The following is a 12,488-nucleotide window of genomic DNA, read 5'->3' as shown; positions in this document are numbered from 1 at the left end:
GACAACGGGAACTTTCTTAGATGAGTTCAAGCATTCTACCTTTCCTCAGAAAATAATCATTTTGGGGTCCAACTCTTCGTAAGTGTACACTCATCTCCAGTCCTCTTTCGGCAGGTTTTGCTTTGTTTATTGGATGCTTTTACCTTTAACTCCATCAATAGTTTGCTAACTCTACTAATAACCCCCCGGGGCAGCATTCTCTTACCTCACCAGTCTCTCCAGAGACTGACCCAAGTCAGTAGCTGGGTCCTCCAGACACCCCCATACCTATGTTACTCTACATGAGACTGCGGGACATCCGGCCTGAGGCAGGTCTTAAAGCATGATGTTGCCACCACACTCCCACGTGGAAAAGGAGGGTCATTTGCTCAGCAAGACCGCTGAGAATCCAGGAAATCACTGCCATGCTGGCTCGGAGCTTGGGGAGGCAGGATGTAGGCGGGGTGGCTCTTCCAGTGTCCTTGGCACTGGGGAAGATCCCTAGCTTCTGTGGCCAGCAGCTCCTTCCAGCAGACCGAACTTGTGTGGGCGGGGAAGGGAGAGCCTCGCCCTGGGCGGGGCGAGGGTGACTGGAGTAGAGGGACTCTGGCTGCAGCTTCTGTCTTGGGACTGCGAGGCGTGGCTGAGCCCCTGAGTGAGCACAGGCAGGAGCCCGGAACAAACCACTGCCTTTCTTTAGAATTCCAGCTCCAGTTCAGCCTCCAGATCCTGGCAATCAAAGGGGAGCATCTACCTGCGGAGGTGCATTACTAGCATAGCCTAGTTTTTGCAAGGACCAAGAGATGCCAAAGACCTTCCCAGCTTGAAGCCCAGAGTCTCCTGCAACCAGCCTGCTCTGGCAGCAGTGGAGAATTGGTAACACTGGGCTGTACGGGACTCATTTCCAGCAGAGACAGAGAAAGAGAGAGAGAGAGAGAGAGAGAGAGAGAGAGAGAGAGAGAGAGAGAGAGAGAGGTGTGTAGAGGTGTGCAGTCACTTTTTTTTTTTTTAAAGAAGACTCAAGTGTTCTGCTCTACAGCACTGCGGGGGTCCAGTGTCCCAAGCCTTATCAGCAGCTTTCCATAGCCTTCGAGTGATTTCTTCCACAGGATACACACAGAAAGCCTGAGCCAGAACTGGAAGCTCCAGCCCTGAGCTTTGAGGACGAGGGTCTCCGGGGTAAAGGAGGGGAAGCCTTTGGAAAAGAAAGACACTAATAGGACCCATTGGGTCAGCTGGTGGCCAGGGCAGTCATGCTTCTGCCTTGGCTCACAGGATTTGGGGCTGGATTGCTCTTCCTGCACTTGGCGCAGAAACTTCTGTTCCCATACTTCTGGGACGACTTGTGGTTCCTGCTGAAGGTGGTACGCTATGGAATTCAGATGACGATATACAAAGTGAGAGGGGAGCTGGTCACCGTGCTGGATAAGTTCCTGAGCCACGCCAGGAGGCAACCCCAGAAAGCCTTCATTATTTATGAAGGAGACGTTTACACCTACGAGGACGTAGACAAGAGGAGCAACAGAGTCGCCCATGCCTTCCTGAACCACTCGTCACTGAAAAGGGGGGATGTTGTGGCTCTGTTGATGAGCAACGAGCCGGACTTCATTCATGTGTGGTTTGGCCTGGCTAAGCTGGGCTGCGTGGTGGCCTTCCTCAACTCCAACATTCGCCTCAGTTCCCTCCTGCACTGCATCGGCACCTGTGAGCCCGCGGCTGTGGTGGTTGGCGGAGGTAGAGTATGGGCTGTGGTCTGCTGCGCACAAAGAGAACCAACCTATTTCTCCCCCCCCCTTTTCTAAGTAACCATATTTCATGTCTGATACTTTGAGGTGGGTGATAAGGTGTATAAGTTATGCATAGGCAAACGTTCTTCAATCCCATAGCCAGTGGCTTCCTCTCCCAGCCCTCTTCAGTCATGTACCTCGGTGTAGGTTAGTAAATAGCAATACAATGGAAGGGTTTTGTGTGTGTGTGTGTGTGTGTGTGTGTGTGTGTGTGTGTGTGTGTGAAATCTCTGCTTCTTGCCATTTTGGAAAGGGCAACTAGTACCTCCAGTCCCTGCAAGGTCTCAAGAGACGTAGGGTTGGGTCAGTTATTTTATCAGCCCCGGGCAAAAAGTTTCATGAATAAGAAAGCTACCAATTAGTGATTATATCAAGAATGAGAACATTTGGATAACAGAAATTTTAAACGTGAAATTCACAAGTTCTTATCTTCACTCCTACACTTCCTTTGTACTCCGCAAGCTAGTGTTTTAGATTAGTTGATACATACCGGTTTTGGGTATAGAATTTCAGAATCCCTTAAGAGTGTGGAACATCATCTAATTTCTGCTTCATCGATGACTAAAAACATAGATGCTTCCGGTTCTCTTTTCTCACAGACTCACACATGACCAGAATAACGTAGACTGGGGACAGAAAAGGGCTGGGCCTCAACACTGTTGCTCTTCCTACTTCTCTACGTCCTTCCAGCTTATCGTGCGGCCCAACCAAGTCAGAAGATGTTTATCTTCAAGCACTGGTTTCAGCTACTTTAGAACCACAGGCGCGGAGAAGCCAAAATCTGTTCCTTGGGTGCTGTCTGATGGCTTTCTCAGTCCTGTCTTCCACTTCACTTTGTAAAGAGGCGTGTTTGTGTGCCGAGTTTCCAGTGACCTAGAGCGACAAGGAGAAACCACGAAGAATGTTGACAGCGTGGTAATACAGTGTTTATAAATTACTACAGGCCATGAATGCAGTAGAAAAATAAGTAAGGTTTATTGTCTGTGGACACAGTCTGACATTTTATCCCATGGCTTCCATCACTGCGTATCATGGAGTGAATTTCAGCTCCCAGTTATGCTAGAAAGTATTTTCTCCCTCCAGAAGAGCAAAAAGATCTCTGTGGCTATGACGCTGAGGGCAATCTGAAAAGCTTACCCGAGCAAATTACTAAGGAGTCTTAGTGCTGGGTACTTCTCAATTTGTTACCCAAACTTCATGCTGTAGTATGAAGAGTTGCTTAATTATGTTCAATTAGTGTTACAGTTTACTTGTTCTCGCTTTGACTTTGCTCTCCCAGAACTAATTGCAGTGTTTCCTTGTTTTTCTGTTCGAATGCCAACATCCCAGCATCCCCCACTTCCTATTTAGGACATAAAAGCTATGGAGACCGGGAACATAGCTAAGTCCAGGAAAGTACCATCCAGACATAAATGCCTAAGTTTGATCCACAGAACCCAAGTTAGGAAAAAAAAAAACTATGTGGTAATCTCAGAGCTGAGAGGAAGATGTAGGTGGGTCCCTAGTGCTCACTGGCTGTTTAGCCTAGCTTACTTGTTGAGCTCCAGGCCAATGAAAGACTCCACCTCAAAAATAGTAAGGTGTAGCTCAGAGGGGGAATACATAGGACTGACCTCTGACCTCCACACAAGACCATACACATGTACTTTCACACATATTCATGCATAAAACACATACATTCTGCACACATACATGCATTCACACACATATGCATGCATTCACACACATAGATGTACACAGATGCAGTCACACACACATGCACACATACATGCACACACATACACACAATATACATCCACACACATATATATGCATTCATACACACATATGCATTCTCACACACATAAACACACACACACACAGACTATTACTTCACAGAGACTACTAATTTGTCTTACTGGATGGAGTTTTAAGTCCATTCTATTTAGCAGAGTTTTCTAGCAAAGTAGTTAACTGGAGAAATTAAACTTAAGTACATTAATCACTTATTTTAACATATCTCAAAACACACACTACATGAATTTCAAGGCTGTGATAATTAACTTTTTAAAAAAATATATTTATTTATTTATTTATTTATTTATTATTTTGCCTGAAGGCCAGAAGAGGTCACCAGACCTCATTACAGATGGTTGTGAGCCACAATGTGGTTGCTGGGAATTGAACTCAGGACCTTTAGGAAGAGCAGGCAATGCTCTTTAACAGCTGAGCCATCTCACCAGCCGGATAATTATCTTTTAATTAACAAATAGGTTGTTCATTTAAGAACAGCCCGGATCTTGGTAAATTGTGTGCATTTACAGTTCTTATCCAGGAATACTGTATTCTTGGTATTTCAGGCTGCATTGGTGAACACCATACCTGATTAGGATTTTAAACTTCAGAATCTACAGATTCCGACCAGCTGTTCCTAATGGAGATCCTTGTGGTCCTAGGGAGAGTGTACAGATGTGGAGAGCTGAGTGGTTTACACAGAGCAGCCAGGCAGACCTAGCAGCTGCTGGAATCTCTGCGAGTGTCACTCTATTAAGCTGTAAGATGGTGATGATGCCATCGACTTCACAGCGCAGCTCTGAGGATGAAATGATTTGGCTTTTGTGAAGCGGCCAAGGGTCTGCTGGGTAGTAGCGCGATACTTCGCATTGGAAAGAATTCCGGCTGTGCTCGTGAAGACATCCTTACACCCACAGGAATAGCACCCAGTTGGCTTGAAGTGGTGTTTTAAAAAACATTGCACCTCTCTCTATATATCCGGTTATATCCGGTTTATTGGGGTGTATGACAGTATATGTGCAAATTTGTATATGGACATGTGTGTGAGTGTACATGCATATGTGTGCACATGGAGGCCACAGGACAACTTTGAGAGTAGTTTTTCACCTGCCATTCATTTTCCTTTGGAGAGAGAGTACCTCTCATTGGCTGGAAATCATCCAATAGACTAGCTTGGCCAGCCACTAAACATCAGGTTTCTGCTTGTGTCCTCTCTACCTGTGCTGGTATCAGAAATGTGCACTAGAATAATTTATTTGAAGGTGGTATAAAACTTAGACTCTGTGCTTCTAAGGTAAGCTCTTGACTAGCTCCAGAGATCTCTCTGGAGTCCCAGAAGTAATATACAATTTTAAACAAGCTTTACGGATCAGGTCAAGTAATGTTCTTGGAGATAGGTACAATTTCTACTTTGACTTACTTATCTGGTAACCATATTCATGAGGAAGCCAGAGAAAAAATAGTAATTAAACCACCATCAAGCATTATTCTATTATTATTATTATTATTATTATTATTATTATTATTATTATTATAACAATGATGTCAACTGTTCCCGTTTCTCAAAGCCTGGAGGCATAGTTGAGTAGGTCCACGAGCACATGAGGATAACATGTTTATTGGGGAACAGGCACAATAAGAAAGCCGCTGCATTCCTCTTCTGCTCGGCGGGTGCTGCGGGCTGCAAACCTAACTCTGACCACCAACCAAGCGCGAGATAAAAAGGGAGAGCCCACTTCCTGGCTCCCTGTCTGTGCTTATATTACCTCAGCCCACGCTCTAATGATCTGCTATCAGAAAGGTTATTGGCTGAATGAATTCCCTCAACAAAAGCCAATTCCTGTAAAGCCTGTCTCTGTGCTCTGAGAAGCAGATGTGATGGTGTTAGGCAAAGAAATCAGGTAGCTTAGGTTGAGTAACTCATTTTAATAGATTGCAGAACTGCCATTCAAAACCTAGCTTCCGATGTGGGATACTGATCTAATCACCATCTGCACTTTCAGGTACACGGCAATATAGTTATGAAAAAGTATGTGTTCTAGCTATGTTACAAGAAAACATTACAAGATGGCAATGTCAACACATCAGGCTTTTAATACATGCTAATTAGAAAACTGTGTATGATACTAGACCCTCCAACAAAGCCTGAAGACTCACGCAGACTTGCAAAACAGTCTCTTAGCTGTGTTAGTTACAGTCTAGGGGTCTGGATCGGGTTCGTGTTCTCTGGCAGTCAAAGAATTAAAATTAAAAGTCAGGACAAATCTCAGACAGGAAGGTGACAGCCTGGAAATCCTCCACACAGCTGACAGAATCTGTTGGCAAAGAAAGCTTTTATTAGGGAAGAGAAAACACTACTCCTAACAGAGAAGAAGTGCTCTGGGTGGACCATGTGTCCACACGTTTCCTTGTTACTGAAGTGTACAGTTTACTTTCCTAGTGCAACACGTTTTAAATCACTATAAACGGATAGCTTTAAGCAATCTCATGTTATCCCGATCTCTTCTACTTTACGTGTGAAAGTACTTTAGGTATGAAGCCATTTTAAAAGACTTTGGAGTTCTCTTCAACACTAGAGAAGGAACTGCTTGTGTTGGCAGCAAACATGCTAACCTGTCCAGCCTGGTCTTGTTATGATGAGCAGTTGCCCTCATAAACCGTGCAGGGTAAATGTTCAGGTTAACAATTAAGCCTTTGCAACCTGGCAAATGCCATTTAACCATAAAAGCAACTGCTTCTTAACGCTCAATAGGAAGAGAGAAAAGATAAAGTCCTTCTAAATTTTATTGACTGTTATGTGTACGGAGGTACAGAAAGCAAAGGCTCCTGGGAACTTTGTTACCTACCTTGTGTCCTGTGATACCCTCACATGGGATCCACGTCCATTTTTAGGATAGTGCTAATTTTTTCTTGTATTTACTAGAATGGTTGTATCATATTTCCCCCATCTTAGATTTAGCAGGGTCAAGAAAGTTACCTTGTTACAGAAGAAAATAATTGGTTTTGTTCATTTAAAAGTAATAGTGTAGCCAGGCGGTCATGTGCACACCTTTAATTCCACCACTCAGGAGGCAGGCAGATCTCAGTGAGTTGGAGTCTGGCCTTGTCTACAGAGCATATCAAGTCCTAGGACAGCCAGGGTTACATGGAGAAACCCTGTCTTGAAAAACAAACAAGCAAAGACACAACTAAATCAAAGGTATAGTATAATTAAAATCAAAGTGGTCAGCCCTGGAAACATACATCATAACCTTACACAGAGCAGGGCATGATTAGGAATGTATATATATTCACATATGTATGCATGTATATATGTATATTCACATGTAACACCCATTAATGAAAAAAGAAGCCATGAATTTGAAAGAGAGCAAAGAGGGGTACATGGGAAGGTTTAGAGGGAAGAACAGAAAAAGGAAAAGATGTGATTATGCTATTATAATCTCAAAAATAAAAATCAATAAGAAAGAAAAAACAAACAAACAAACAAAAAAAAAAACCAAAAAGACCTAGACAGAGAATCAGTGAAACAGAATGGCTCAGACATATCACCTCTCTCGATGGAAAAGGGAAAATTACTTAGCAAGCCAGGAGAAGACTGCTGATTCTGAGAATAATTATAATGCATAGGAATGTAGAATGGATGCTAATCAGGAGTGCTGGTTTAGATTTTGAACTTCAGTAGTGTGTCCGGATTAAAACAAGCCCAGTAGCTTGGGCAAGCTATTTTACCCTTGTGGTTCATTATGTGGTTCATTTCCAGGAAAGGGAATAGCGCACAGTTCCTACGTGTGCTATAATTTGTAATAAACAGTGTTCATAACATGCGCATAAACAGCATAAGAGATAATACTGCATGATAATAATGAACATAAATACACAGAAATAGCACACACTTCCTAAGCGTTCTGTGATTTGTAATAAACAGTGTTGATAAAATTAGCTGGAGCACTATTTATTCAGGACTGTGTTTCTGCACCTAACATGAAGCACTGGTACCATTATGTTTGAATAATCCTTTATCACACGGCTTCCTTAAGCATCATTTCTTAAAAGCCAGAGCCTAGCCATGCCCCTGTAGCAAGGTTATTGAGCTGCCCTACACAGGAGAGTGTTGGCTACAAGTATGTGATAAAATAGATAATTTCACCCTGACTTTTTTGTGAATGTTGTTCTGCACTATAGAGAGATCAGGTTGCCTATTTGCAGTTGAGTTTCATATTGGGTTTATTAATGTTTTTGGTGCCGGAAATCAAACCAAGGATCCTACAAATATCAGACAAGCACGCTACCATGGACCTATAGCTTGAGTCATAAAAAATTTTAAAAGTAAAATATTTACCACTATTGAAAGCTATAATCAATTGATTCCTTTCCCTCATATTTGATACTACAGGTCTGTTAAATGTCGAGCAGGATGAAATAAAGAGTTATTGAAACAAAATGCAAAGCACAATTCACATGGCATGTTAGACAGACATGTGGAATTCTTGTTATTGATTTTGTAGTCTCAGAAAAGTGACTAAGAGGTGCAGCGATGAAGTAAGAAGAAGAATCATTTTGTACTAAGGGCCTGAGTGCTCACACACAGGATCATCCCTTACTCATTTTTACACTTGAGATTCCACCTAATAACCTGCCTGAAATTTTTGCATGTTTTCAAAAAAACACTTGAAAAACAAACAAACCGAAATGCATTGGGTCTCCTTCTGCAATACAGACTATTAAACATCGTAGGAAAACTAGCTACTGCCTACCTGCATACACTCACCAGAACTGAGAATCAGAATATCGCATACCTGCATACACTCATCAAAACTGAAAGTCAGAATATTGCATATCTGCATATACTCACCAGAACTGAACATTCTCCTGGAGTCCTATATTTTGCTAAATTTGTATTTGTGGTAGAAGTAAAGATTAATAGGATATTTAAAGACCTAACCCCTAGCTCCCTGGCAATGTAATGCTTCATCATTTATGTGTTTGCTTTCAGTTTCTTACAGGTTCTATTTATGAGTTGTCTAGTGTCATTTGACTCATTCATTGGTATTAATTAATTTTATTGAAAAAAGTATTTTTCATACAATCTGTTTTGATCATGGTTTTCCCAGCCCCTCAGATCCTTCTGGCCTCCCTACTCACCCATCTTTATGTTTTGTTTTTTGTTTTGTTTTGTTTTGTTTTCTCTCAAACAACAACAACAAAGAAACAAAAACAAAACCAAGAAATACACACACACATACACACACACACACACACGCATACACACATGCACACACACAGGAACTACACACAAAAATGAAAATCAAACCAAACAAGCAAAGGACAAAAAAAATAAAGTAAAATAAAAAAGTCTACAAAAACATTTATTATTAAGTTTGTGCTGGCCAGAGACTCCTGGTCATGGGCCTGCTCTAAAGTATGGGTGTTGACACACCCAATGACACTCCATTGGAAAAAATTGACCTTCCCTCTTCCAGCAGACAGCAACTGGAGATAGCTTCCTGGTTAGGCATTGGACCCCATGTCTACCTAAAATCTCAGTGCTGGGACCCCTTCTGACCTGAACCTGTGCAGGACCAGCAGCTGTAACAGTAGCCGTATCATATGGGCATCGGTCCTGTTGGGCCTGGAAGACACCTTTTGCTTGGAGTCACCCATCACCTCTGGCTGTTATGATCTTTCCACCTGCTCCCCTCTATGCCACTATTGCACCAATATATCCTGCAGCCAGGTCACTGTTGCTGGTCACAGGGTTTGTAGCTGGGTGACATTAGTGTACCTTTCTTCACCTTTTAGTACCATGAGTGTTAGTCACTAGGACTGAAACATCTTAGGAAGCTTCTACAGTAGTAAATTTCCATATAACATTTCAAATGGCCTTTAGTGTTAGTTGTCCCTTCCCATATTCCTTTGTTTACCCTGTACCCCTCTCCCCTTTCCTATTTAATCTTCCTATTCTAGGTTCCATTTGTCTCTCCATTACACTTATTTTATTTCCTCTTCCTTGGGAGATCCTTTCCTCCCCCTCTGGTCCCATATTAGGTACCTAATCTCTATGGTTGTTTGGATACATTTTGAAAGCTTAAAAGCTAACATATACATAAAAGAGAAAACACAGAGTATTTGTCATTTGGGGCCTAGGTTACTTCACTCAGGATACTTCTGTCCTAGTTCCAGCCTTTTAAATGAAAATTTCAGTAACCAGTTTTCCTAACAGCTGAATAGTATTCCATTCTGCAAACGCACCATGTTTTCAGGATCCATTCATCAGTTGATGGGCGACTAGGCTGTTTCTGATTTTTGGCTATTAGGAAAAGTCAGCAATGAGCTTGGTTAAGCAAGTGCCTCTGTAATAGGACACAGAGTCCTTTGGGGATGTGCCCGAACATGATATAGCTGGGTGTTGAGGCAGATATAGTCTCAGATTCGGAAGGAACTATGACCCTGATTTCCACAGTTGGCTGTACAAGTTTGCACTCTCGCCAGCAATAAATGAGTATTCCCTAATCCAACATCCTCATCAGTATGAGCTGCCATTGGTTTTACTAATCTTGGCCATTTGTTTTATTGATTTTGATCTTGGGTTAAGATGAAATCTCAAAAGAGTTTTAATTTGCATTACCCAGATGGCTACAGATGTTGAACATTTCATTAAGTGTTTCTTAGTCTTTTGTGTTTTATCTTTCAAGAACTCTCTGTGCCGGCTGGTGGTGACATACACCTTTAATTCCAGCACTCAGTAGACAAATGTCAGTGGATCTCTTTGAGTTTGAGGCCAGCCTAGTCTACAGACTGAGAGAGAGAGTGAGTACCAGGACAGACTCCAAAGCCACATAGAGAAACCCTGTCTTGAAAAACAAAACAAAAACTCTGCTTACTTCTACGCCCCATTTTTAACTGGGTATTTATTTTCTTGAAAAACTTGATCAAGTTTTTATTAGCTCTTTATATAGTCTAGATACTAACCTCTTATCATATATATAATTGATAACAACCTTTTCCTGTTCTGTAGACTGCTGCTTTAATGGAAAGATGGTGTCCTTTGCCATAAAGAAGCAAGCTTCTTAGCTTTATGAGGTCACATTTACTAATTGTCAGTGACTGTGGTATTGATTGTGCTGCCAGTATCCTGTTCAGAAAGTCCTTTCTGTGCCAATGAGTTCAAGCTTACTTTTCACTTTCTTTTCTATCAGACGTAGGGTATCTGTTGCTCAATTTAGAGTTGAATTTTTCTGGAGGGTGATAGAGATGGAACAATTTTCATTCTTCTACATGCAATCATCCAGTTTGAACAGCACCTTGTTCTGTTCCAGTGTATTGTTGGCTTCTTTGTCAAAAATCGGGTGTCCATACATATGTAGATTTATGTCTGGGTCTTCAACTTGATTCAGTTGATTATTGTGTCTATTTTTATGCCAATACCATCCTGTTTTTATTAATATAGCTCTGTCGTACAATTTGAGTCTGGGATGGTGATACCTCCAGGAGTTCCTTTATTATTCAGGATAGTTTTAGCTCTCCTGGCTCTTTTGTGTTTCCATACGAAGTTGAAGACTGTTTTCTCAATATTTGTGAAGAATTATAATGGAATTTCACTTATTAATGTTTATTAATTTTATTTATTAATGTTGGGGATTACAATGAATCTGTAGGCTGCTTTCGGTAGGATGACCATTTTGACTATATTAATTCTACGGATAGATGAACATGGGTGATCTTTCCATCTTCTTGGGTCTTTTCAGTTTCTTTCTTCAATGTCTCAAATTTTTTCTTATTCAAGTCTTTTATTTGCTTGATTAGAGTTATCACAGGTTATTACTTTTTATTTATTTATTGTTTGATTGAGGCTATTGTGATCTTAGGCAAGTGTGTTGGTTGCAGGGTCCTGGTAGAGAATAAATTTGTTGGTTGGTAGTTGACACAAAGGGATGAATGTGGGCTAAGAGAAAAGGATGAGAGGGTTTGTTGGAAAGAGCTAAGGGGACCCTGGGTCAGCCTGAAGGGCAGGAACTCCAGGGACTGGAGGTAAGGTAGGAGGAAAAGCTACTCTAGGCAGGCGCGGCAGGACTCAAAGAAAACCTAGAGAGACAGGTATGAAATCTGACTCCTTCCTGTTGCTGCTTCTTTATGACTAATCTGAACTATAGAAACCCAATCAGAAGTCTTTTCCAAATGTGCTACACAACTGAACAGTGATTGACAGGTAGCTCCTTTGAGCAAACGGATAGCCATTCATGCCTCACAGCCTCATTCATGAAAATATGTGACAAAGTACTATGAATTCAGATTCAAAACAATATATAGTTTTGATAATGTTTCCAGTTTAATTTTAAGAATTAAATATAACACATAGTTGCTTTTTATGGGCTGGCCAAATTTCATATATTCTAGAGCATTCTGACCGGGGTCTACTGTACACTCAAAAGTATTATCACTAATCACCATTTTTTATAAAAGTATGTCTATTCGTGTGTATCTTTGTGGGGGTATTCGCACTTGAGCAGAGGTGCACTAAGATGCCAGAAGAGCATCTGGCCACAGGAGCTGGATGACAGGCCATTGTGAGTGCCTGATGTAGGTGCTGGACCCTGAATTCAGGCCCTTTGCAAGAGCAGTGCACATTCTTAACCTCTGAGCCAAGTCACTGATTTCTTTTACGACACATGCGTGGTTTGGGAACTGCTTCGTTTCATTTTGATTACCAGTTGCACTGGGCATCATTTTCAGAACTTGGTTTTTTAGCCTCCTGGGGACGCCGTGATAAAATAACCTGCACTGGCAGTTGAAACTAGGAAAGTGTATCTGGCCTAGTTCTGAAGGCTGCTAAAGCCAGGGAGGTTTCAGGGCCATGCTCATAGAAAAGTGTAAGAGAGACTCTTTGCCTTTGGCTCTGGTGGCTGCCAGCAGTCCTTGGGCAGTGGGTGTCGTTGTGCAGCTCCACCT

The 12,488-nt window shown here is 41.8% G+C and overlaps 1 protein-coding gene across 1 annotated transcript in view; it reads left to right on the top strand.

Annotated features, from left to right (window-relative positions):
- Positions 1-658: 658 nt before the first annotated feature.
- Positions 659-12,488, top strand: part of Slc27a6 (solute carrier family 27 member 6) — a 41,289-nt gene continuing 29,459 nt past the window's right edge. The window contains exon 1 of the mRNA XM_050120888.1: positions 659-1,713. Within this exon, the coding sequence (XP_049976845.1) occupies positions 1,233-1,713 (481 nt within the window). The 5' untranslated portion in view covers positions 659-1,232. The remainder of the gene's footprint in view (positions 1,714-12,488) is intronic.

Source organism: Alexandromys fortis, unplaced genomic scaffold (genome assembly GCF_014885135.2).
Source record: "Alexandromys fortis isolate MF-2015 unplaced genomic scaffold, M_Fortis_MF-2015_v1.1 scaffold_181, whole genome shotgun sequence".
In the NCBI taxonomy this organism is placed as follows: Eukaryota; Metazoa; Chordata; class Mammalia; order Rodentia; family Cricetidae; genus Alexandromys; species Alexandromys fortis.
Note: the sequence above shows the minus strand (reverse complement) of the source record. Positions and strands in the feature narration are given on the sequence as shown.